Source organism: Salmo salar, chromosome ssa01 (genome assembly GCF_905237065.1).
Source record: "Salmo salar chromosome ssa01, Ssal_v3.1, whole genome shotgun sequence".
Taxonomy (NCBI): domain Eukaryota; kingdom Metazoa; phylum Chordata; class Actinopteri; order Salmoniformes; family Salmonidae; genus Salmo; species Salmo salar.
The window spans coordinates 149,723,046-149,748,900 of record NC_059442.1 but is presented as its reverse complement, the minus strand read 5'-3'; the positions used below and the strand labels follow the sequence as shown (position 1 = coordinate 149,748,900).

Here is a 25,855-nt window from a genome sequence, read left to right as displayed (position 1 = left end):
GCCTGTATGTCTATGTACGCTGACAACTCAGCAATATACACATCGGCTGCAACAGTAAAATAAATAACGGAGACAGTTAACATAGAGCTCCAGTCAGTTTTAGAATGGGTAACTAGCAATAGACGGGTACTAAATATAATATAAAATAAAAGCATCATTTTTGGACAAATCACTCGCTCAACACTAAACCTCATTTAGATCTAGTATTGAATAATGTGGCTATTGAACAAGTTGAGGAGACTAAACTGCTGGGTGTAACCCTAGATAGCAAGCTGTCATGGTCAAAACATATAGACTCAATGGTTAATGAAATGGGAAGAGGTCTGTCCATGATAGGGCGTTGCTCTGCCTTCTTGACATCTCAGTCGACAAGACAGGTCCTACAGGCCCTAGTTGTGTCGCACGTGGACTACTGCCCAACTGTGTGGTCATGTGCGGCAAAGAAGGAAATAGGTCAATTCCAGTTGGTAAAGAACAAAGCAGCACGTATCGCACTTAGATGTACACGGAGGGAAAGTGTCTGTAACATGCTTTCAGTCTCTCCTGGCTCAGAGTTGACTGCGTCACTATTGGTCTTGGATGTGTTGAAGGTACCAAACTCTCTGTTCAAGTAGATGGCACACAGTTCGGACACTCATCGGTACAACATGAGACATGTAACCAGAAGTATCTTCACAGTCCCCAGAACAGAGGCTAGGAAACACATAGTATTAAATCGAGCCATGACTACATGGAACTCTCTGCCACCCCAGGTAACTCAAACTAGCAATAAAAACAGTACAAAAAAACTGACAAAAGAACACTTTACTGCGCAAAGGGGACTGTGAAAAGACACAGCCATTGTATATATCTTGTATTGTAATTTGCACTGTACTACAGTACCAGTCAAAAGTTTGGACACACCTACTTTTCTTTATTTTTACTAATTTCTACATTGTAGAATAATAGTGAAGACATCAAAACTATGAAAGAACACATATAGAATCACGTAGTAACCAAACAAGTGTTAACATCCGCCAGCTTAACCCGGAAGCCAGCCAATGTGTCGGAGAAAACACAATTCAACTGGCGACCGAGGTCAGCCCGCAGGCACCCGGGCCCGCCAGAAGGAGTCACTAGAGCACGATGAGCCAAGTAAAGCCCCACCGGCCCAACCCTCCCCTAACCTTGACATTGGGCCAATTGTGCGCAGTCCTATGGGACTCCCGGCCACAGCCAGTTGTGGCACAACTCGGGAATGAACCCAGGCCTGTAGTAATGCCTCTAGCACTGCGATGCAGTGCCTTAGACCGCTGCGCCACTTGAGAGGCCCCATAAATTAAAATTAATCAAATTATTTTGATATATCGCCCAGCCCTAGTGTGTGTGTTACCTTGATCTGCTGTCTGCGCAGCATGGCCAGCTCTCTCATGTCTCTGAAGGGCTGTAGCAGGTAGTGGTAGAGTTGTGTTGTAGCCTCCAGTAACTCTCCATAGGCCTCGTCCTCCTCTGGATAGACCTGCAGCAGCTCCACCATACTCTCCATGGCCCGGTGCCTCTCCAAAAGCTACACACACACAAAGAAGATCATTTAGCAATTCAGCAAAACATCAAAAATAAAAAGGAACCAAATTAAACATTTCAGCAGCAAGACTGGTTTAGGAGGATTAGAAGAAGAAACAGGAAAAGATGGGGCATAGTTTGAAGAAGTTTATTCTGTGCCTCTGAATAAGGTGTTATAGGAAAGGCGCTAACAATGGTCAGGAATAGCTCATATTTCAGACTGTGTTGAAACTAGTTCCATTGCTGATTCACAGGAGTGACTGGCACAGTGTGTGGTGGTCTCAGCCCCAGCACCAGCACAGACCATTTCATAATGGCTGTCTAAACAAAGAGCTCTTTCACCAGCTGCACAGAGAAAAAAAAGTATTTGTCCAAAAGTTACAGTACTGATAAAATGAGAAGGATTGAGCATGTGTGCAGTGCACAAGCATACATATGTGTGTGAGCATGTGTAAATGTTTAAGGGTCTGTGGCCATTAAGGTTGAGAAATATTTGGGGAGACCTCTTCTACAATATGGTACTCCAAATATTGCGATAACCGATATAAATCGGTTTGCTCCGACCTGTCAAGGTATAGGGGGCAGTATTATCGATTTCGGATGAAAAGCGTGCCCAGAGTAAACTGCCTAATACTCCTGCCCAGAGTCAAATATTTGCATATTATTAGTAGATTTGGATAGAAAACACTCTGAAGTTTCTAAAACTGTTTGAATGATGTCTGTGAGTATAACAAAACTCATATGGCAGGCAAAAACCTGAGAGAAATCCAACCAGGAAGTGGGAAATCTGATGCTTGTAGTCTTTTCAAGTCATTGCCTATCTAACACACAGTGACTTAGGGTTCATTTTGCACTTCCTAAGGCTTCCACTAGATGTCAACAGTCTTTAGAACCTTGTTTCAGGCTTTTGCAGTGAACAGAGAGCGAACAAGAAGGCCGGGAAGTTGGTGACTCAGAAAAGGACATGAGTTCATTGGCGCGCATTCACGTGATGAGGTAGCTGTGTTCCATAACGTTTTTCAAGACATTGGAATCGTCCGGTTGGAATATTATTGAAGTTTTATATTAAAAAGGCTCTAAAGATTGATGCTATACAACGTTTGACATGTTTCAACGAACGTAAATAGAACTTATTTTGACTTTTCGTTGTGAAATTTTGGAGTAGCTTGCTGAACGCGCAAACAACAAGGAGGTATTTGGACATAAATTATGGACTTTATCGAACAAAACAACATTTATTGTGGACCTGGGGTTCCTGGAAGTGCCTTCTGATGAAGATCATCAAAGGTAAGTGAATATTTATAATGCTATTTATGATTTTAGATGACTCCAAAATGGCGGTATCTGTATTGTATGATGTATTTTTCTGAGCGCCGTACTCAGATTATTGCAAAGTGTGCTTTCCCCGTGAAGCTTTTTTGAAATCTGTCACAGCGGTTGCATTCAGGAGATGTTTATCTATAATTCTTTGAATAACAGTTGAATATTTTATCAACGTTTATGATGAGTATTTTTGTAAATTGTTGTGCTGCTCCACCGGCAGTTTTGGAGGAAAAATATTTTCTGAACATCATGCGCCAATGTAAAATGGGGTTTTTGGATATAAATATGAACTTTATCGAACAAAACATACATGTATTGTGTAACATTGAGTCCTAGGAGTGTCATCTGATGAAGATCGTCAAAGGTTAGTGCTTACTTTTAGCTGTATTTATGGTTTTTGTGACCCCTCTCCTGCTTGGAAAATGGCTGTGTGGTTTTTCTTGTGTTGGCACTGTCCTAACATAATCTAACTTTATGCTTTCGCCGTAAAGCCTTTTTGAAATCGGACAATGTGGTTGGATTAAGGAGAGGTTTATCTTTAAAATGGTGTAAAATAGTTGTATGTTTGAGAACTTTGAATTATGACATTTTGTTGTTTTGTATTTGGCGCTCTGATTTTTCACTGGCTGTTGAATAGTGTGAACCGTGGGTGGGACGGTAGCGTCCCACGTAGCCCTGAGAAGTTAATGACTAGATCATTCCAGACTGTGACATTTTTTCCCTTTATTTATGATATTACAGTAACATTCTCATTAAATAATCTTAGTATGACAGAAAAAATAAGGTTTAGTTAATTCATTTACACTTCATTTTGAACAAACTGATACAGCCTAACTAATAAAACTGCACAGTTGTGATTTGTAAAGTTCAAATAGAGTATAGTTTTGCATTTCACTATATAGCGTCAATGTCATTTCACGATAGTCAATTTAATCATATATCAGAACAACTAGGGTGGAATATTTTCCCGGTATTTGACAAAATGTTCCATCCCAAGAATAAATCACTTTTCTCCCAGGTAACCAGGTATTTCCTGCCAAAACCGGAAGTGTCTTTCAAAAGCATAATAAAGCATTGATTAAAGCTTTGACCGAAAATTCAAGACTGATGCTACTTCAGCCTGATGAGCCATACATTACATACATTCCTTTCCTTCCAGTTCTCTGCTGCCAATGACTGGAACGAACTGCAAAAATCACTGAAGCTAGAGACACATATCTCCTTCACTAGCTTTAAGCTCCAGCTGTCAGAGCAGCTCACAGATCACTGCACCTGTATATAGGCTATCTGTAAATAGCCCATCCAACTACCTCATCCCCATACTGTATTTATTTATCTTGGTCCTTTGCACCCCAGTATCTCTACTTGCACATTCATCTTCTGCACATCTACCATTCCAGTGTGTAATTGCTATATTGTAATTACTTCGCCACCATGGCCTATTTATGCCTTACCTCCCTTATCCTACCTCATTTGCACACACTGTATATAGACTTTTTCTACTGTATTATTGACTGGAAGTTTGTTTATTCCATGTGTAACTCTGTGTTGTTGTATGTGTCGAACTGCTTTGCTTTATCTTGGCCAGGTCGCAGTTGTAAATGAGAACTTGTTCTCAACTAGCCTACCTGGTTAAATAAAGGTGAAATACATTTTTCAAAAATAAAATAATTTAATGAGGCCAAGCCCCAAAAAGCCCAAATGGTTGTGCCGTTATCCAATACATACAGTACAAGTCAAAAGTTTGGATACACCTACTCATTCCATTCATTTACTATGTTCTACATTGTAAAAAATATACTGAAGACATGAAAACTATGAAGTAACACATATGGAATCATGTACTAACCAAAAACTGTAAACAAATCAAAATATATTTTATATTCTTGAAAGTAGCCTTACTTTGCCTTGATGACAGCTTTGCACACTCTTGGCATTCTCTCAACCAGCTTCACCTGGAATGCTTTTCCGATGGTCTTGAAGGAGTTCCCACATATGCTGAGCACATGTTGGCTGCTTTTCCTTCACTCTGCGGTCCAACTCATCCCAAACCATCTCAATTGGGTTGAGGTCGGGTCATTGTGGAGGCCAGGTCATCTGAGCAGCACTACATCACTCTCCTTCTTGGTCAAATAGCCCTCACACAGCCTGTAGGTGTTGAAAAACAAATGATATCCCATCTGGTTTGCGCTTAGTGGGACTGGTGTATCGCTGCAGAATGCTGTGGTAGCCATGCTGGTTAAGTGTGCCTTGAATTCTGAATAAATCACAGTGTGAGCAGCAAAGCACCCCCACACCTCCTCCTCCATGCTTCACGGTGGGAACCACACATGTGGAGTTCATCCATTCACCTAATCTGTGTCTCACAAAGACACGGCGGTTGGAACAAAAAATCTCAAATTTGGACTCATCAGACCAAAGGACAGATTTCTACCGGTCTAATGTCCATTGCTCGTGTTTCTTGGCCTAAGCAAGTCTCTTATTGTTATTGGTGTCCTTTAGTAGTAGTTTCTTTGCAGCAATTCGACCATGAAGGCCTGATTCACGCAGTCTCCTCTGAACAGTTGATGTTGTGATGTGTCTGTTACTTGAACTCTGTGAAGCATTTATTTGGGCTGCACTTTCTGAGACTGGTAACTCTAAATGACACCAATAGGAAGAAGAGACTTGCTTGGGCCAAGAAACACGAGCAATGGACATTAGACCGGTGAGTCCAAATGTGAGATTTTTGGTTCCAACCGCCATGTCTTTGTGAGACGCAGAGTAGGTGAACGGATGATCTCCGCATGTGTGGTTCCCACCGTGAAGCATGGAGGAGGTGTGATGGTGCTTTGCTGGTGACACGGTTGGTGATTTATTTAGAATTCAAGGCACACTTAACCAGCATGGCTACCACAGCATGCTGAAGCGATATTCCATCCCATCTGGTTTGCGTTTAGGACTAGCATTTGTTTTTCAACAGGACAATGACCCAACACACCTTGAGGCTGTGTAAGGGCTATTTGACAAAGGAGAGTGATGAAGTGCTGCGTCAGATGACCTGGCCTCCACAATCACCCGACCTCAACCCAATTGGGATATTTTGGGATGAGTTGGACCGCAGAGTGAAGGAAAATTTAGCCTACCTTTCAGGAGGCTGATTTGCAGGCAAAGACAAATGAATGGGTAATCAATACTTATTGAAAAAGAAAAGGTGCAATGCTCGCTCACCATAGTAGCCTAACATATGCTCGCTTTGTGCCTTTTCCATGATGATTACATTTTTTGATTGCACCTCGACTCACATTGGTTGAGCACCCTCCACTTCTTTCCATTATCAATATTTATTCACAGACACTGTTGTAAACTAGTCTAATCATATTCAAGTTAATTTCAGAATTTAAGTTAACCTGTTGGGGCTAGGGGGCAGTATTTGCACGGCCGGATAAAAAACGTACCCGATTTAATCTGGTTACTACTCCTGCCCAGTAACTAGAATATGCATATAATTATTGGCTTTGGATAGAAAACACCCTTTCTAAAACTGTTTGAATGGTGTCTGTGAGTATAACAGAACTCATTTGGCAGGCCAAAACCTGAGAAGATTCCTTACAGGAAGTGGCCTTTCTGACCATTTCTTGCCCTCCTTGATCATCTCTAACAAATACAGGGGATCTCTGGCATGACGTGACACTTCCTACGGCTCCCATGGGCTCCCATGTTTTTTGTGAACGTTTATCGTGAGTAATTTAGTAAATTCACTGGCAGTGTTCGGTGGGAATGCTAGTCACATGCTAGTCACATGCTAATGTAAAAAGCTGGTTTTTGATATAAATATGAACTTCATTGAACAAAACATGCATGTATTGTATAACATAATGTCCTAGGGTTGTCATCTGATGAAGATCATCAAAGGTTAGTGCAGCATTTAGCTGTGGTTTGGGTTTATGTGACATTATATGCTAGCTTGAAAAATGGGTGTCTGATTATTTCTGGCTGGGTACTCTGCTGACATAATCTAATGTTTTGCTTTCGTTGTAAAGCCTTTTTGAAATCGGACAGTGTGGTTAGATTAACGAGAGTCTTGTCTTTAAAATGGTGTAAAATAGTCATATGTTTGAAAAATTCAAGTTTTAGCATTTTTTAGGTATTTGAATATCGCGCCACGGGATTACACTGGCTGTTGAGTAGGTGGGACGCAAGCGTCCCACCTAGCCCATAGAGGTTAACTGCCACGTGATTCTCCGCCCTTGTAGGCAGTCTACTCTATTTCAATGAGACCACACATACTAGGCACACTTGAACTCAGACGCCCAACTAGGAGAGGTAGACTACTGAAGTTGAAGCAGCAAATTCTGTGTTTGAATAATACGAAAAATTTACTTTTAATACAATAGGTAGGCTAATGCATACAAAGCAGAAAGATGATTATTTCCAAATAATCTGCGGGACAACAAAAATATTTTCATCCCAAAGTTGTCTGTCTGACCGACCCGCAGCATGAAAAATGCTGACCACACCGCAGCCTTTTTCGGGAACCTCAGGAATGCAGCCCTCTATTAGAAACCACTCGTTTCAATTCATACAGTACAACCCTCCCTCAGTTCTCCCAGGGGTAATATTGAATCTATATTGAAAGGCTGCTGCTACATCACCAATCTAAGCAGTGAATAGCCTAACAGTACCCTTCTGCTCTGTCTGTCTGGTGTGGCTTGAAAACAGAGGAGGAGCTGTGGATAGGATGAATAGGGGCTCTTAAGTTGTTAACCCTAGCCAGGCTTTCCATAGCCAGCCACACACACAGGTCCACTCTAGGGATCAGGGGCTAGAGACAGACACTGGTCGATTCAGCTCCAACACTGCTCCTACTGTTTACCTTGGCCAAGCATCTCCAAGGTAACCATAGACAGGCCAGCCCTGCACTTAGCTAAGAGAGGGCTGGCTAAGAGGGAGGGAGCTACTGTAGCACTAGAACTGTTGCATTAGGAAAGGGAAAGGGGGATACCTAGTCAGTGGTACAACTGAATGCATTCAACTGAAATGTGTCTTCCGCATTTAACCCAACCCCTCTGAATCAGAGAAGGTACAAGCTGCCCATATGCATAAATTCCAAAAATCCAGTAGGGGGATCAATGCAACCTTCGAGGCAAGAACGGAATATGTTGTCTGGTGAGTGACATTTCCTGTGACCTCTGACCCAACTGTGGTTAAGGCAGGAGGTGGCTGTGGTTACAGCCCTGGGAGCACAGATTGACGAATGACAGAGTGTGTATGTGTTTGTGTGTGGTAGTTGATTTCTGGCCAGAGCACACATATCACTACAGGGATTGGCTGGCTCTCTTTATAACAAACAACCCTGATTGGCTGGGAAAGAGTAGCAAAAAACTTCTGATTGGTGGAGAATCCACAAAGTACAGACAACCATCGTAAGGTAAACTTAGCAGCGCAGTGGGAACATGTGTCACGGGCTGGCTCGAGGAACAACAGGAGAGGTAGAGTCAGGCGCAGGAGACAGAGAGTTCGTGACCACACTTCTTTATTGGAAGCACTGTACGTGGTCGACAAGGTATAGGGGCGCAGCCCTGAAAGATTCTGCGGTGGTGTACACAAATAAAATAAACCACTGGCAGAAGGAAAAAACTCAGTACACTTCTTTACGAACACAAAAACCCGGACAAGCAACACAATCACGTACAACCACATACATCCTACGCTAACCTAAATAACCCCCCCTTACTAATGACTAACCCAAAACAGGTGCGTGCCTACCTAGACCTAACCAAACGAAAGTGAAACAAAAAGGGAGCTCCGCCCGGCCGAGGAGGGGCGCCACCATCCGTCACTGTCGTGACAGTACTCCCCCCCTGACGCGCGGCTCCCGCAGCGCGCCGACGCCGGCCTCGAGGACGCCCCGGAGGGCGAGGCGCAGGGCGATCCGGATGGAGGCTGTGGAACTCCCGGATGAGCGCTGGGTCCAGTATGTCCTCCACCGGTACCCAGCACCTCTCCTCCGGGCCGTACCCCTCCCAGTCCACGAGGTATTGCAGGCCCCTCGCCCGGCGTCTGGAGTCCAAGATGGACCGGACTGTGTACGCCGGGGGCCCCCCCGATGTCCAGGGGGGTGGAGGGACCTCCCGTACCTCATTTTCCTGCAGCGGACCAGCTACCACCGGCCTGAGGAGAGACACATGAAACGAGGGGTTAATGCGATAATAAGAGGGAAGTTGTAATCTGTAACACACCTCGTTTATTCTCCTCAGGACTTTAAATGGCCCCACAAACCGCGGACCCAGCTTCCGGCATGGCAGGCGGAGGGGCAGGTTCCGGGTCGAGAGCCAGACTCTCTCCCCTGGGGTGAACACGGGGGCCTCGCTGCGGTGCCGGTCAGCGCTCGCTTTTTGTCGCACCCTGGTTCGTTCCAGGGATTCCTGCACAGCGTTCCAGGTCTCCCTTGAGCGCTGAACCCATTCCTCCACCGCAGGGGCCTCCGTCTGGCTCTGATGCCATGGCGCCAGGACCGGCTGATAACCCAACACACATTGGAATGGTAATATGTTGGTGGAGGAGTGGCGCAAAGAGTTCTGAGCCATTTCGGCCCATGGCACGAACCTTGCCCACTCCCCTGGCCGGTCCTGGCAGTAGGACCGCAGGAACCTGCCCACCTCCTGGTTTACCCTTTCCACCTGCCCATTACTTTCGGGGTGAAACCCCGAGGTCAGACTGACCGAAACCCCCAGTCGCTCCATAAACGCCCGCCACACTCGGGACGTGAACTGGGGGCCTCGATCTGAGACGATATCCTCGGGCACCTCGTAGTGCCGGAAGACGTGGGTGAATAAGGCTTCCGCGGTCTGCAGGGCCGTAGGAAGACCGGGTAACGGAAGCAGACGGCAGGACTTAGAAAACCGGTCCACAACGACCAGGTTCGTAGTGTTGCCCTGAGACGGCGGGAGATCGGTCAAGAAATCCACCGCCAGGTGGGACCATGGTCGTTGTGGAACCGGGAGGGGTTGTAATTTCCCTCTAGGCAGGTGCCTGGGAGCCTTACTCTGAGCGCACACCGAACAGGAGGAGACATAGTGCCTCACGTCCCTCACCAAGGTGGGCCACCAGTATCTCCCACTAAGACCACGCACTGTCCGCTCAACCCCTGGGTGACCCGAGGAGGGAAGCGTGTGAGCCCACCGAATCAGCCGATCGCGAACATCGAGCGGAACGTACTTACGACCCACTGGACACTGCGGAGGAGTAGGCTCCGTCCGTAACGCCCGCTCGATGTCCGCGTCCACCTCCCAGACCACCGGTGCCACCAGGCAGGAGGCTGGAAGTATGGGCGTGGGATCGGTGGACCGTTCCTCGGCGTCATGGAGACGAGACAGTGCGTCGGCCTTAGTGTTCCGGGAACCTGGGATATACGAGATGTTAAACCGAAATCTTGTAAAGAACATCGCCCACCTGGCTTGACGCGGGTTCAGTCTCCTCGCCGCCCGGATGTACTCCAGATTGCGGTGGTCAGTCCAGATGAGAAAAGGGTGACGTGCCCCCTCAAGCCAATGTCTCCACACCTTCAGGGCTCTGACCACAGCCAACAGCTCCCTGTCCCCCACATCATAGTTACGCTCCGCCGGACTCAACTTCCTAGAGAAGAAGGCGCAGAGGCGGAGCTTTGGGGTGGCGCCCGAGCGCTGGGACAGCACGGCTCCTACCCCAGCCTCGGAGGCATCCACCTCCACTATGAAGGGCAAAGAGGGGTCCGGGTGCGCCAGCACCGGAGCGTCGGTGAACAAAACCTTCAGACGACTAAAGGCCCTGTCCGCCTCCGCGGACCACTGCAACCGCACCGGGCCCCCCTTCAACAGTGAGGTAATGGGAGCCGCCACCTGCCCAAAGCCCCAGATAAACCTCCGGTAGTAATTGGCAAATCCCAAAAACCGCTGCACCTCCTTCACCGTGGTGGGAGTCGGCCAATTACGCACGGCTGAAACGCGGTCACATTCCATCACTACCCCTGATGAGGAAATGCGATACCCCAAGAAAGAGATGGCTGGTTTGGAAAACTCACATTTCTCAGCCTTGACGTATAGGTCATGCTCCACCAGTCGCCCAAGCACTTTACGCACCAGAGACACATGCTCGGCGCGTGTAGTGGAGTAGACCAGAATGTCATCGATGTACACCACTACACCCTGACCGAGCAGGTCCCGGAGAATCTCGTCCACAAAGGATTGAAAGACTGCGGGAGCATTCTTTAACCCATACGGCATGACGAGGTACTCATAATGGCCAGATGTGGTACTAAATGCCGTTTTCCACTCGTCCCCTCCTCGGATACGCACCAGATTATATGCACTCCTGAGATCCAATTTCGTGAAGAAGCGCGCCCCGTGAAATGACTCCATCGCCGAGGCGATGAGAGGTAGTGGGTAACTGAAACCCACTGTGATGGCATTTAGACCTCTATAGTCAATGCACGAGCGCAGACCTCCCTCCTTCTTCTTCACGAAAAAGAAGCTCGAGGAGACGGGTGAGTGAGATGGCCGAATGTATCCCTGCCTCAAGGACTCAGTGACGTATGTCTCCATAGCCGCTGTTTCCTCCTGAGACAGGGGATAAACGTGACTACGAGGAAGGGCAGCGCCCACCTGGAGGTTTATCGCACAGTCTCCTCGTCGATGAGGTGGTAATTGGGTCGCCTTCGTTTTACTGAAGGCGATAGCCAAATCGGCATACTCTGAGGGAATGTGCACGGTGGAGACTTGGTCTGGACTCTCCCCCGTAGTCGCACCGATGGAAACTCCTATGCACCTGCCCGAGCACTCATTTGACCACCCCTTAAGAGCCCTCTGTCCCCACGAAATCTTAGGGTTGTGAGTGGCTAGCCAGGGAATCCCTAGAACCACTGGAAATGCTGGGGAATCGATGAGGAAAAGACTAATCCGCTCCTCATGACCCCCCCGCATTACCATGACCAGAGGCACAGTGACCTCCCTGACCAGCCCTGACCCTAGTGGTCGACTGTCTAGGGCGTGCACGGGGAAGGGTTGGTCCAACTGGACCAGGGGAATCCCTAACTTAGCCGCGACCCCACGGTCCATAAAACTCCCTGCTGCGCCTGAATCGACTAGCGCCTTAAACCGGGAGTGAGGGGAGAAACCAGGAAAGGACACTGACACATACATGTGACGGACAGGGGGGTCTGGGTGAGGCTGGTGCTGACTCACCTGAGGTGTCAAAGGAGCGCTCTGCCTGCCTTCTGGACTCCTAGGGGAGTCTCCCCAGCACCGGTCCACAGTGTGCCCTCTGCGACCACATGAGGTGCAGGAGCGACCTCCCCTCCAGTCTTCCTGGCTGCTGCCCCCTATCTCCATAGGCGTGGGAGCAGGAGGGCTGGAGGGTGGAATGAGCAGGGCCCGGGTCGGACGTCCGTGGGCGGCCAGCAGATTGTCCAGTCGGATGGACAGATCCACCAGTTGGTCCAGTGTGTGGGTCGTGTCCCGACAGGCTAATTCCCGGCGGACGTCCTCCCTCAAACTACAACGGTAGTGATCTATAAGGGCCCTTTCATTCCACCCTGCTCCCGCGGCCAGGGTCCGGAACTCGAGAGCGAAATCCTGCGCGCTCCTCGTCTCCTGCCTCAGGTGAAACAGCCGCTCACCCGCCGCTCTCCCCTCCGGGGGATGATCGAATACTGCCCGAAAGCGGCGGGTGAACTCTGGGTAGTTGTCCCTGGCTGAGTCCGGACTGTCCCACACGGCTTTTGCCCATTCCAGGGCCTTACCCGTGAGGCAGGAGACGAGGACGCTGACGCTCTCCTCCCCCGAGGGAGAGGGACGAACGGTCGCCAGGTATAACTCCAGCTGGAGTAAGAAGCCCTTACACCCAGCGGCCGTTCCATCGTACTCCCTGGGGGGAGCGAGTTTCACCCCACTGGTACTGGGTGCTGGCGGGGGCGCAGGCTGTTGGCCTGCCGCGTTCAGGGGGCCGAGAGCGCGTCGGTCCCAGCTCTCCAGGCGCGCCAACACCTGATCCATGGCGTTCCCCAGCCGGTGGAGCAGGGTGGAGTGTTGGTCTACAGTTTCCTCCATGGACATGGCTGGCGCTGAAGCTCCTGCTGACTCCATTAAGTTTGTGTACGTGATTTCTGTCACGGGCTGGAGAGGTAGAGTCAGGCGCAGGAGACAGAGAGAGTTCGTGACCACACTTCTTTATTGGAAGCACTGTACGTGGTCGACAAGGTATAGGGGCGCAGCCCTGAAAGATTCTGCGGTGGTGTACACAAATAAAATAAACCACTGGCAGAAGGAAAAAACTCAGTACACTTCTTTACGAACACAAAAACCCGGACAAGCAACACAATCACGTACAACCACATACATCCTACGCTAACCTAAATAACCCCCCCTTACTAATGACTAACCCAAAACAGGTGCGTGCCTACCTAGACCTAACCAAACGAAAGTGAAACAAAAAGGGATCGATGGTAGCTAGTAGGCCGGCGACGACGACCGCCGAGCTCCGCCCGGCCGAGGAGGGGCGCCACCATCCGTCACTGTCGTGACAACATGAGTGAGCAATTATGATCACACACACAAAAGGGTAATTAGAATCATACTAATAACAATTGTACACCAGCAGGAACTTATCAAGCCTAACTCTACCAGTCTATCTATCAGTGTGAAATCTGCCTGGTCTTCATAGTGTAATGCCAGTAGGCCTGGAAGGCAGGAAACACCCTTCCTATGATGTAAACAGCAGTCCTTCCTTTGAAAGATCACATCACTTCAGAGTTCACATTAGTCAGCTGTTAGCTATTTATGCGCTACAGAAAATTACAAAAAAAGTCATATGGCAAATCTCTGCAATCCCTCACACTGGGCGTGTGTGTGTGTGTGTGTGTGTGTGTGTGTGTGTGTGTGTGTGTATTTAGCTTGAACAACATACATTGTATTCCATCTGGACAAGAGGCATACCCATGTAAGAATGCTGTTCATTGACTACAGCTTAGCATTTAACACCCTCCAAACTCGTCAATAAGCTCGAGACCCTGGGTCTCGACCCCGCCCTGTGCAACTGGGTCCTGGACTTTGATGGGCCGCCCCCAGGTGGTGAAGGTAGGAAACAACATCTCCACCCCGCTGATCCTCAACACTGGGGCCCCACAAGGGTGCGTTCTCAGCCCCCTACTGTACTCCCTGTTCACCCAAGACTGCGTGGCCATGCACGCCTAGAACTCAATCATCAAGTTTGCAGACGACATTACAGTGGTAGGCTTGATTACCAACAACAACGAGACGGTCTACAGGGAGGAGGTGAGGGCCCTCGGAGCGTGGTGTCAGGAAAACAACCTCTCACTCAACGTCAACAAAACAAAGGAGATGATCGTGGACTTCAGGAAACAGCAGAGGGAGCAACCCCCATCCACATCGATGGGACAGTAGTGGAGAAGGTGGAAAGTTAAGTTCCTCGGCGTACACATCACGGACAAACTGAAATGGTCCACCCACACAGACAGCGTGGTGAAGAATGTGCAACAGCGCTGGCTTGTCACCTAAAACACTCACAAACTTTTACAGATGCACAATCGAGAGCGTCCTGTCGGGCTGTATCACCGCCTGATACGGAAACTGCTCTGCCCACAACGGCAAGGCTCTCCAGAGGGTAGTGCGGTTTGCAAAACGCATCACCGGGGGCAAACTACCTGCCCTCTAGGACACCTACAGCACCCGATGTCACAGGAAGGCCAAAAAGATCATCAAGGACAATAACCACCCGAGCCACTGCCTGTTCACCCCGCTATCAGCCAGAAGGCGAGGTCAGTACAGGTGCATCAAAGCTGGGGCCGAGAGACTGAAAAACAGCTTCTATCTCAAGGCCATCAGACTGTTAAACAGCCATCATTAACACAGAGAGGCTGCTGCCAACATACAGACTCAAATCTCTGGCCACTTTAAAAAAATGGATGTAATAAAGGTACAGTGAGAGAAAAAAGTATTTGATCCCCTGCTGATTTTGTACGTTTGCCCACGGACAAAGAAATGATCAGTCTATAATTTGAATGGTAGGTTTATTTGAACAGTGAGAGACAGAATAACAACAAAAAAATCCAGAAAATGCATGTAAAAAATGTTATAAAATGGTTTGCATTTTAATGAGGGAAATAAGTATTTGACCCCTCTGCAAAACATGACTTAGTACTTGGTGGCAAAACCCTTGTTGGCAATCACAGAGGTCAGACGTTTCTGGTAGTTGGCCACCAGGTTTGCACACATCTCAGGAGGGATTTTGTCCCACTCCTCTTTGCAGATCTTCTCCAAGTCATTACAGTTTTCGAGGTGTCAAGCAAAGAGGCACTGAGTTTGAAGGTAGGCATTGAAATGCATCCTAAGGTACACCTCCAATTGACTCAAATTATGTCAATTAGCCTATCAGAAGCTTCGAAAGCCATGACATCATTTTCTGGAATTTTCCAAGCTGTTTAAAGGCACAGTCAACTTAGTATATGTAAACTTCTGACCCACTGGAATTGTGAATTATAAGTGAAAAAATCTGTCTGTTAACAATTGTTGGAAAAATTACTTGTGTCATGCACAAAGTAGGTGTCCTAACCGAATTTGCCAAAACTATAGTTTGTTAACAAAAAATGTGTGGAGTGGTTGAAAAACTAGTTTTAATGACTCCAACCTAAGTGTAGGTAAACTTCCGACTTCAACTGTATAACTGTATTCTATACCATCTACCGCATCTTGCCTATGCCACACGGCCATCTCTCATCCATATATTTATATGTACATATTCTTATTCATCCCTTTACATTTGTGTGTATAAGGTAGCCGTTGTGAATTTGTTAGAGTACTTGTTAGATTTACTGCACTGTCGGAACTAGAAGCACAAGCATTTCGCTACACTCACATTAACATCTGCTAACCATGTGTATGTGACCAATAAAATTTGATTTGATTTGTAAATGTGTGCACATTTGAGTGCATGGAACTTTGCATACAATCATCCACACATCAACTGAAACCAGGCAGGTACTGTTCCTGCTATTATAATATCAAGCCTACCAAGTGAGTTTGCTTACCTTGCTTTAGGTACAAGTTGGCCGTAGACACAGACCTAGGATCAGTTTCCCTCCCCCAACCCTTATGTAACCATTAAGGGGGAGTGAGGAACGCAAAACTCACCTTAGATCAGTGTCTAGGAGGAAGCAACATCAAAGCCGCTTAACTTAGCTACAGGTCGGAAAATGTGCAGTTCCGCAGGCCCTCACACACACTACCTTCAATTACCTTTGACCCAAAGCCTGGGTCCCTGCCCTGAATGGTGGGGGAGATGTGTGTGGGCTAATTTCAACTAATCCTCAGTGCTGCAGTGGGAGTCTAACGCCCTGTGTCTGACATGCTAACTCCCCATGACTAACTCTCTCACACACACACACACACACACACACACACACACACACACACACACACACACACACACACACACACACACACACACACACACACACACACACACACACACACACACACACACACACACACACACACACACACACACAGACACACACACACACACACACACACACACAAATATAGGGCATACTTGCTCTGACTCTGCTAGGCAGGGGGCTAAAACCCAAGGCAACCAACCAGAGCTGTCCCTTTACAGTCATGCCACTCATCTCAGAAACACTCAACAGACAAGCTCTCATATAGCCTACTATTTTACATACAGAGAATGAAATCCTGTGCAGGGAAGAGAAGATGAAAAGCTATAGATAGCTATTGAAGCTGTATCTTGGGCTGTACAGATGTAAAGACTTCTCAGGCACAATAGGGTGTGGAGGTCTGAGGGAAGGGAGGTCTGAGGAAAACTCTGACTTAATTACAGGAGCATAGTAGACTTTTACAGAATGGGAGTTTCCATCTTACTGTTAAAGGCCATGTTGAAAGTTAAATTTGCCAATATAAATAGAATATACACCCAGTCTCATGGCAAAAACAATTATGAATATACATACTATTTTTTTCCCAGGCTGCTAAATAAAAAGATGTGTGAAGCACGTGCGCTAGTAAGCAACGTCTCCTCAAGTGCATGACACAGCCTGTGATTTTGCCTGTGATGGTCGTTCAGGTGAAGACTCTGGAGCAGACTGGGGACAATATCTGGTGAAGACACCGGTTCTACAAACAAGTAGCTATGACTCCTCGGCCTGAATTCCTAGAATAAAACTACAATGATCTGCTTGAAAGTAATTGTCTCATATGTGTATATGATTTTTGTTGGTAAAATGCATGAACTTGGCAATGCTATCTGGCTTCTGACTTATTTGACTTTAGGACAATTCCAGCGTTATGGATGTTACAAAATAAGAAACAAAATGTCTCACAGAATTGACTTATCAAGCATAAATTAAAATGTTAACGTGTATATTTGTAGAACCGTACAGGGGAAGTGTTGACACAAAATTCGAAGTAATACCACTTTGAAGTAACGGCACAACAGAACTTGCGTTATAGATGTGACGGAAATGGACATGCATTTTTGGGAGAACGGACACATCAGCAAATGTCTGTAAATCTCAAAGTCTTAGGGTAAAATATTAATAGCCACTTTGAAAGTAAGGCTTGGCTACACACAAAAACAACGATGAAAATGTACAAAATGAGTGGTTATATACTAAAGATTTATTCACCAAACTTCATCATAATACTGTTGTTGTCATCTGAAAACGCAGTGTACCTCAAAAGAGCCAAGAAATCACCAGTATCTTGAATAGTTATTGCGTAGGCTATCAAAGTGGTCCTGTCTTAAACCAACCATAAATGCACAAAATGTACTAAAGAATGCATTTACAATTCTTTATTTGAAAATGTCTCTTTTCATTGCGAATTAGTGCTGCATACCTCACTGCACTCCATTTCAAATGTATGTTTTAATAATTTCATTCTAGATCATTAAATTAAATGTTTTATTAAAAATATTAAATGTTACTATCAATCACCTACTGAGTAACAGAATAAACATACAAAAACTAAATTCCACTTTGTTTTTCAAACTCATGCTTTGTATTAATTTCACACCATTCAATCTGCCAGCACAGGCTCTATGAAATGGTGCCTCCTCTCCGTTGTCCAAAAAGGACACAGGGACTGGACAACTTGACCTGCAGCCACCCAAACCTTGTCGTCCTTGGCTGGCAAGATGTACACAAATCCTGTGTGGTCATTTCTCCTAAAGAACTGCATTTCAACAGCATCAGTCAGTCTTTATCTGTTCCCAGTCCCACAAACTGCCTGTATATACACTGAGTATACCAAACATTAAGAACACCTTCCTAATATTGACTTGCACGACATATGTACTGAGCTTGTCTGATGCTTTAAGCATACTGTTTGATTCAATAATTAAGACACCCAAATGACTCAAGAAAGAACCCAATGGTTACACTGTGTTAAAAAAATGACAGCGAGTGCCTGTGTGACTGGCGCACGTTGTCTCACTCTCCTCCCTACTGTAGCGAAAAGGCACCACAGCACAGCAAGTGTTTATTGCACTGTCCGTGCTGAAGCTGCAACATCATTTTAGCCATTTACTTTCTTACTTGTTTCTGACTGAAAAGTTCTGTTACAGAAATCCCTCATTTGTTTATAAAAAATATTCCCTATTCCCTCAACCCTTGCTCTCTTCACGTGAAACATGTAAGCATCGCATGCATGTGACCAATAGGGCCTAACCTATAGCCTATCATAATCAAATCGATAAATTGGTTATAACGAATTCCGAACACAGTAATGTCGACAGCAAAATGGATGCAGAGGACGTGAAAAAGAAACTCGAAACGGACAAATGTTTACTTGTTGCTCAGGACAGGAGGCGAAGGGGAAGTCAGATCTCTGGAAAACATTTAACTTAGTTATGGAAACTACTGGATATCAAGAAAAGGGGAGGGTATAGGAGCAAGTCTAGCGTGAGTATTATGTGTGCCAAACAGCTATTAGATTACAATATTATTATTATTATTATTATTATTATTATTATTTCTGACCATTTGGAAGTGTAAACACTCAATAAATAAGTGTACGAGAGATTCTGTAAAAAAAAAAAAAGATAAAGCCTTTACTACAGCAGACTAAAAACAGTCGTAAGCATTCGTGAATGTATTTATTGTTTAGGCTAATTATTCAAAGCTCCCTTTGTTATTTAATTTTAAAACTAAAATGCTTGATTGCATTTCAAAGCATGAATGTGTGGAGGCATGAATGAATGAATGATTGATACAGTAGCCTATATATTGAAATACAGGCCTCAGTAAGTTACGGTATTAAGACCAACAGGATGTGCTCTTAGGCCTACAGCTCGATGGTGGTTATACAAGGCCACTATACTAAGCCTACCAATGATAACGACATTACTTATTATAATGATGATCATAATAATAATTGTAATAACAATAAAGAGATCAAGAAAAAGGAGAGTATAGGAGCGAGAGCTGCGTGCATATGTTGACAGTGACAAACAGGTGCTGTTAGATTACAATATTATTTTTCTGCCTGTTTGGAACAGTGTAAACACTAAATAAATGATTAGTAATACCAGTCTGTTCTAACAAAAACAATGGTAAAGCCTTTAATACAGCATAGCTAAGATTAACAACACCCGAATCTGTGAAATTGCTTTACCTGACATTTTGCCATTGCATGAGGCATGGTGCTCACAAAGGCTATTAAACTAACACTCAAACAGGCAACAGAAGCAACATCTGTCTTATTTCTGTAGATATATATGGATTACTTATAAAGCCAGGTACATTAAAAGTTAGGCTATTGATTATAGACCTCCATTTTCTTAGACAATTAGGCTAAGGCAAGGGCTGTTTCCTCTTCTCTGCTGCTGCCCCCGATGCATTCTTCTAATCCCAATATGCTAGTTAATTTTTCGATTATCCACATAGCAACATAGGGAAAGGCACCAATTCTACGGCGCACTGAAGATTGTTTCAGAACCGGGGACAGTGGCTGTATCCAACGCGGGAGAAAGCGCATGTTATAAAATAATATTAGATTTATTAGTGCTGCACCATTATTTTAACATAATTTAGCCATATACAATTTCAGTATCACGTCTTAGAGTGATGGACTGTGCCATCCCTGTGGCCTCCGCAACGGATTAGTCCACTGAGACAGGCGCAAATCAGACAGGAGTATTGTGCACCATAACAAAACAAATATTGCAACTGCTCGATTTAAGAAATCTCGGTCGACCAACAGCCTATCAACCAAATAATCTACCAGTCGACTACATGGGGTCAGCCCTAATGGTGATACACATCTTCAAGCTTCCTGACTGAATACTTCAGTGGTTCCCGGAAGCAAGGGCCTTACCTGGGAGTACAACAACAGTCTCGCAGTCATTCTGTCAACATGTATTGTATGTAACCACTCAAATTAATACAAACTGCTACGGACGCAAGCACCGACATATTCACTTTGTGCCATTCTTTAGTCATGTGGGATATATATTTTAGTTGAGACACCTGTATGATATACATTAATAAAAATGTATTCACTCTGGACATGAGACTTGCATTTATTTTAGACATTTTAAATCATAAGCTCTAAGTGTATTTGTCTTGATGTTTAAGTTATCACAGAAGTTAGTAAAATTTTGAAGACCAACATGCTATGAAAAAGTTATTGTTTTGTAATCTTACAATAAAACAAAAATTAGTTGTTATACAAAACTTTATTGCATTTGGTCACCCGCAAAATGTGGGCATTGAAAGTCTGCGGATTGCTGACAACAGGATGGCAGGTGTTTTGATGTGATGCTCTAGAGTTCCATAGCCCAGCAGACTCACCTAGAGGAAAGGAGGATGGACACGTGTTAGTTATGATAAAAGTCTGGGAGAATTTTACAGGGAGGAGACAGCATGGTCTGTGTGGCTCAGTTGGTAGAGCATGGCACTTGCAACGCCAGGGTTGTGGGTTTGATTCCCACAGGGGACCAGTACGAATGAAAATGTATGCACTCACTACGGTAAATTGCTCTGGCTAAGAGCAAAAACAAAGAAGTTTGGAAGCACCAAGACTCTTCCTAGAGCTGGCCACCTGGCCAAACTGAGCAATCGGGGGAGAAGAACCTTGGTCAGGGAGGTGCCAAGGTACCCGACTGTCACTCTGAGAGAGCTCTAAGGTTCCTCTGTGGAGATGGGAGAACCTTCCAGAAGGGCAACCATCTCTGCAGCACTCCACCAATCAGGCCATTATGCTAGAGTGGACAGACGGAAGCCACTCCTCAGTAAAAGGCACATGACAGCCCGCTTGGAGTTTGCCAAAAGGCACCTAAAGGACCCTCAGACCACGAGAATCAAGATTCTCTGGTCTGATGAAACCAAGATTGAACTCTTTGGCCTGAATGCCAAGGTCACGTCTGGAGGAAACCTGGCACCATCTTCTACAGTAAAGCGTGGTGGCAGCATCATGCTGTGGGGGTGTTTTTCAGCGGGGGGACTGGGAGACTAGTCAGGATCGAGGCAAAGATGAACAGCGCAAAGTATAGAGAGATCCTTGATGAAAACCTGCTCCAAAGCTCTCAGGACCTTCCAACAGGACAACTTTTCATTTAACTAGGCAAGTCAGTTAACCTCTTTGGGCTGGGGGGGCAGTATTTTCACGTTCGGATGAAAAGCGTGCCCAGAGTAAACTGCCTGCTACTCAGGCCCAGAAGCTAAGATATGCATATTATTAGTAGATTTGGATAGAAAACACTGAAGTTTCTAAAACTGTTTGAATGATGTCTGTGAGTATAACAGAACTCATATGGCAGGTGAAAACCTAACAAAAATCCAACCAAGAAGTAGGAAATCTGAGGTTTGTAGTTTTTCAAGTGATTGCCTATCCAATATACAGTGTAAATTTGGTCAGATTGCACTTCCTAAGGCTTCCACTAGATGTCAACAGTCTTTAGAAGTTGTTTCAGGCTTCTATTGTGAAAGGGGAGTGAATAAGAGCACTCTAAGCAGATGGCACAGGTGAAAGCCTTTAGTTTAGTCACGCGAACAGCCGTGAGCACGTGCTCCATTCCCCTTCATTTCTAAAGACAAAGGAATTGTCCGGTTGGAATATTATTGAAGACTTATGAATCCTAAAGATTGATTCTATACATCGTTTGACATGTTTCTACAAACAGTAATGGAACTTTTTTGCCTTTTCGTCTGGACTTAGTGCCCACGCCTTGTGCATTTGGAATAGTGAACTAAACGCGCGAACAAAAAGGAGGTATTTGGACATAAAGACTTTATCGAACAAAACGAAAAATGTATTGTAGAACTGGGATTCCTGGGAGTGCATTCCGATGAAGATCATCAAAGGTAAGTGAATATTTATAACACTATTTGTGATTTTTGTTGACTCCACAACATGTATGGCTTGTTTTGGTGGCTGAGCGCTGTACTCAGATTATCGCATGGTGTGCTTTCATTGTAAAGCTTTTTTGAAATCTGACACAGCGGTTGCATTAAGGAGAAGTTTATCTATTATCCTATGCATAACACTTGTGATGAGTATTTCTGTAAATTGATGTGGCTCTCTGCAAAATCACCGGATGTTTTGAAGCCAAAACATTACTGAACATAACGCGCCAATGTAAACTGACATTTTTGGATATAAAAATTAGAGGTCGGCCGATTATGATTTTTCAACACCGATACCGATTATTGGAGGCCCAAAAAAAAGCCGATACCAATTAATCGGCCAATTTCTTTCTTTATTTATTTGTAATAATGACAATTACAACAATACTGAATGAACACTTATTTTAACTTAATATAATACATCAATAAAATCAATTTAGCCTCAAATAAATAATGAAACATGTTCAATTTGGTTTAAATAATGCAAAAACAAAGTGTTGGAGAAGAAAGTAAAAGTGCTTATATGTGCCATGTAAAAAAGCTAACGTTTAAGTTCCTTGCTCAGAACATGAGAACATATGAAAGCTGGTGGTTCCTTTTAACATGAGTCTTCAATATTCCCAGGTAAGATGTTTTAGGTTGTAGTTATTATAGGAATTATAGGACTATTTCTCTATACGATTTGTATTTCATATACCTTTGACTATTGGATGTTATAGGCACTTTAGTATTGCCAGTGTAACAGTATAGCTTCCGTCTCTCTCCTCGCTCCTACCTGGGCTCGAACCAGGAACACATTGACAACAGCCACCCTCGAAGCAGCGTTACCCATGTAGAGCAAGGGGAAAAACTACTCCAAGTCTCAGAGCGAGTGACGTTTGAAACGCAATTAGCGAACACCCGGCTAACTAGCTAGCCATTTCACATCGGTTACACCAGCCTAATCTTGGGAGTTGACAGGCTTGAAGTCATAAACAGCGCAATGCATTGCGAAGGGCTGCTGGCAAACGCACGCTTACGAGCCTGCTACTGCCTACCATCGCTCAGTCAGACTGCTCTATCAAATCATAGACTTAATTATAACATAATAACACACAGAAATACGAGCCTTAGGTCATTAATATGGTCGAATCCGGAAACTATCATCTCGAAAACAAAACGTTTTTCCTGTCAGTGAAATACGGAACCTTTCTGTATTTTATCTAACGGGTGGCATCCTTAAGTCTAAATATTCCTGTTACAATGCACAACCTTCAATGTTATGTCATAACTACATAAAATTCTGGCAAATTAGTTCGCAACGAGCCAGGTGGCCCACACTATTGCATATACCCTGACTCTGCGTGCAATGAAGGCAAAATGACACAATTTCACCTGGTTAATATTGCCTGCTAACCTGGATTTCTTTTACCTAATATGCAGGTTTAAAAATATATACTTCTGTGTATTGATTTTAAGAAAGGCATTGATGTTTATGGTTAGGTACAGTCGTGCAACAATTGTGCTTTTTTCGCAAATGCGCTTTTGTTAAATCATCCCCCGTTTGGCGAAGTCGGCTGTCTTTGTTAGGAAGAAATAGTCTTCACAGTTCGCAATGAGCCAGGCGGCCCAAACTGCTGCATATACCCTGACTCTGTTTGCAAGAGAAGTGACACATTTTCCCTAGTTAAAAGAAATTCATGTTAGCAGGCAATATTAACTAAATATGCAGGTTTAAAAATATCTACTTGTGTATTGATTTTAAGAAAGGCATTGATGTTTATGGTTGGAGCAACGTGTACCTAAGTGATTATATGCAACGCATGACAGGCTAGATAAACTAGTAATATCATCAACCATGTGTAGTTAACTAGTGATTATGATTGATTGGTTGTTTTTTATAAGATAAGTTTAATGCTAGCTTGCAACTTACCTTGGCTTCTTACTGCATTCGCGTAACAGGCAGGCTCCTCGTGGAGTGCAATGTAAAGCAAGTGGTTAGAGCGTTGGACTAGTTAACCGTAAGGTTGCAAGATTGAATCCCTGAGCTGACAAGGTAAAGATCTGTCGTTCTGCCCCTGAACAAGGCAGTTAACCCACCGTTCCTAGGCTATCATTGAAAGTAAGAATGTGTTCTTAACTGACTTGCCTAGTTAAATAAAGGTGTAAAAAAATTAAAATAAGAAAAACGGCCAAATCGGCATCCAAAAATACCGATTTCCGATTGTTATGAAAACTTGAAATCGGCCCTAATTAATAGGCCATTCCGATTATTCGGTCGACCTCTAATAAATATGAACTTTATCGAACAAAACATACATGTATTGTGTAACATGAAGTCCTATGAGTGCCATCTGATGAAGATCATCAAAGGTTAGTGATTCATTTTCTCTCTATTTCTACTTTTTGTGACTCCTCTCTATGGAGAGAGAGGAAAATGGCTGTATGTTTTTTTGTGACTATGCGCTGACCTAACATAATCGCATGGTATGCATTTTTAAATCAGACACTGTGGCTGGATTAACAAGAAGTTTATCTTTAAAATGGTGTATAATACTTGTATGTTTGAGGAATTTTAATTATGAGATTTCTGTTGTTTTGAATTTGGAGCCCTGCAATTTCACTGGCCCAGAGAGGATAAGAACAAATTCTTATTTACAATGACGGCCTACACCGGGCAAACCCGGACGACGCTGGGACAATTGTGCGCCGCCCTATGGGGCTCCCAATCCCAGCCGGTTGTGATACAGCCTGGATTCGAACCGGGGTCTCTGTAGTGACACCTCAAGCACTGAGATGCAGTGTCTTAGACCACTGTGCCACTTGGGCACCCCGACAACGACCCTAAGCACACAGCCAAGACAACGTAGGAGCAGCTTCGGGACAAGTCTCTGAATATCCTTGAGTGGCCCAGCCAGAGCCCGGACTTGAACATCTCTGGAGAGACCTGAAAATAGCTGTAAAGAAACGCTCCCCATCCAACCTGACAGAGCATGAGAGGGTCTGCTGAGAATATTGGGAGAAACTCCCCAAATACAGGTGTGCCAAGTTTGTAGTGTCATACCCAAGAAGACTCGAGGCTGTAATTGCTGCCAAAAGTGCTTCAACAAAGTACTGAGTAAAGGGTCTGAATACTAATGTAAATGTGATGGTTTAAAAAAAAATCTTCAATAAATTTGCAAAAAAACATTTTTTAAAACTGTTGTTGCTTTGTCAATATGGGGTATTGTATGTAGATTGACAAGAAAAAATAACAATTTAATCAATTTTAGAATAAGACTGTAACCTAACAAAATGTGAAAAAGTGAAAGGGTCTGAATACTTTCCGAAGCCACCGTATAATCGATTCTCTCCGATTTACAATGTCAGATAGAAACAAAAAAAGTGACATCCAATTCAAACATATGTACAGTTGAAGTCAGAAGTTTACATACACCTTAGCCAAATACATTTAAACTCAGTTTTTCACAATTCCTGACATTTAATCCTAGTAAACATTCCCTGTCTTAGGATCATCACTTTATTTTAAGAATGTGAAATGTCAGAATAATATTAGAGAGAATGATTTATTTCAGCATTTATTTATACAATCACACTCAATTAGTATTTGGTAGC

General features: G+C 44.6%; 1 protein-coding gene across 1 annotated transcript in view; it reads right to left on the bottom strand.

The window, feature by feature from the left end:
* jmy (junction mediating and regulatory protein, p53 cofactor) overlaps positions 1 to 25,855 on the bottom strand; it is a 66,540-nt gene that overhangs the window by 23,694 nt on the left and 16,991 nt on the right. Inside the window, exon 2 of the mRNA XM_045692156.1 lies at positions 1,373 to 1,546. Within this exon, the coding sequence (XP_045548112.1) occupies positions 1,373 to 1,546 (174 nt within the window). The remainder of the gene's footprint in view (positions 1 to 1,372; positions 1,547 to 25,855) is intronic.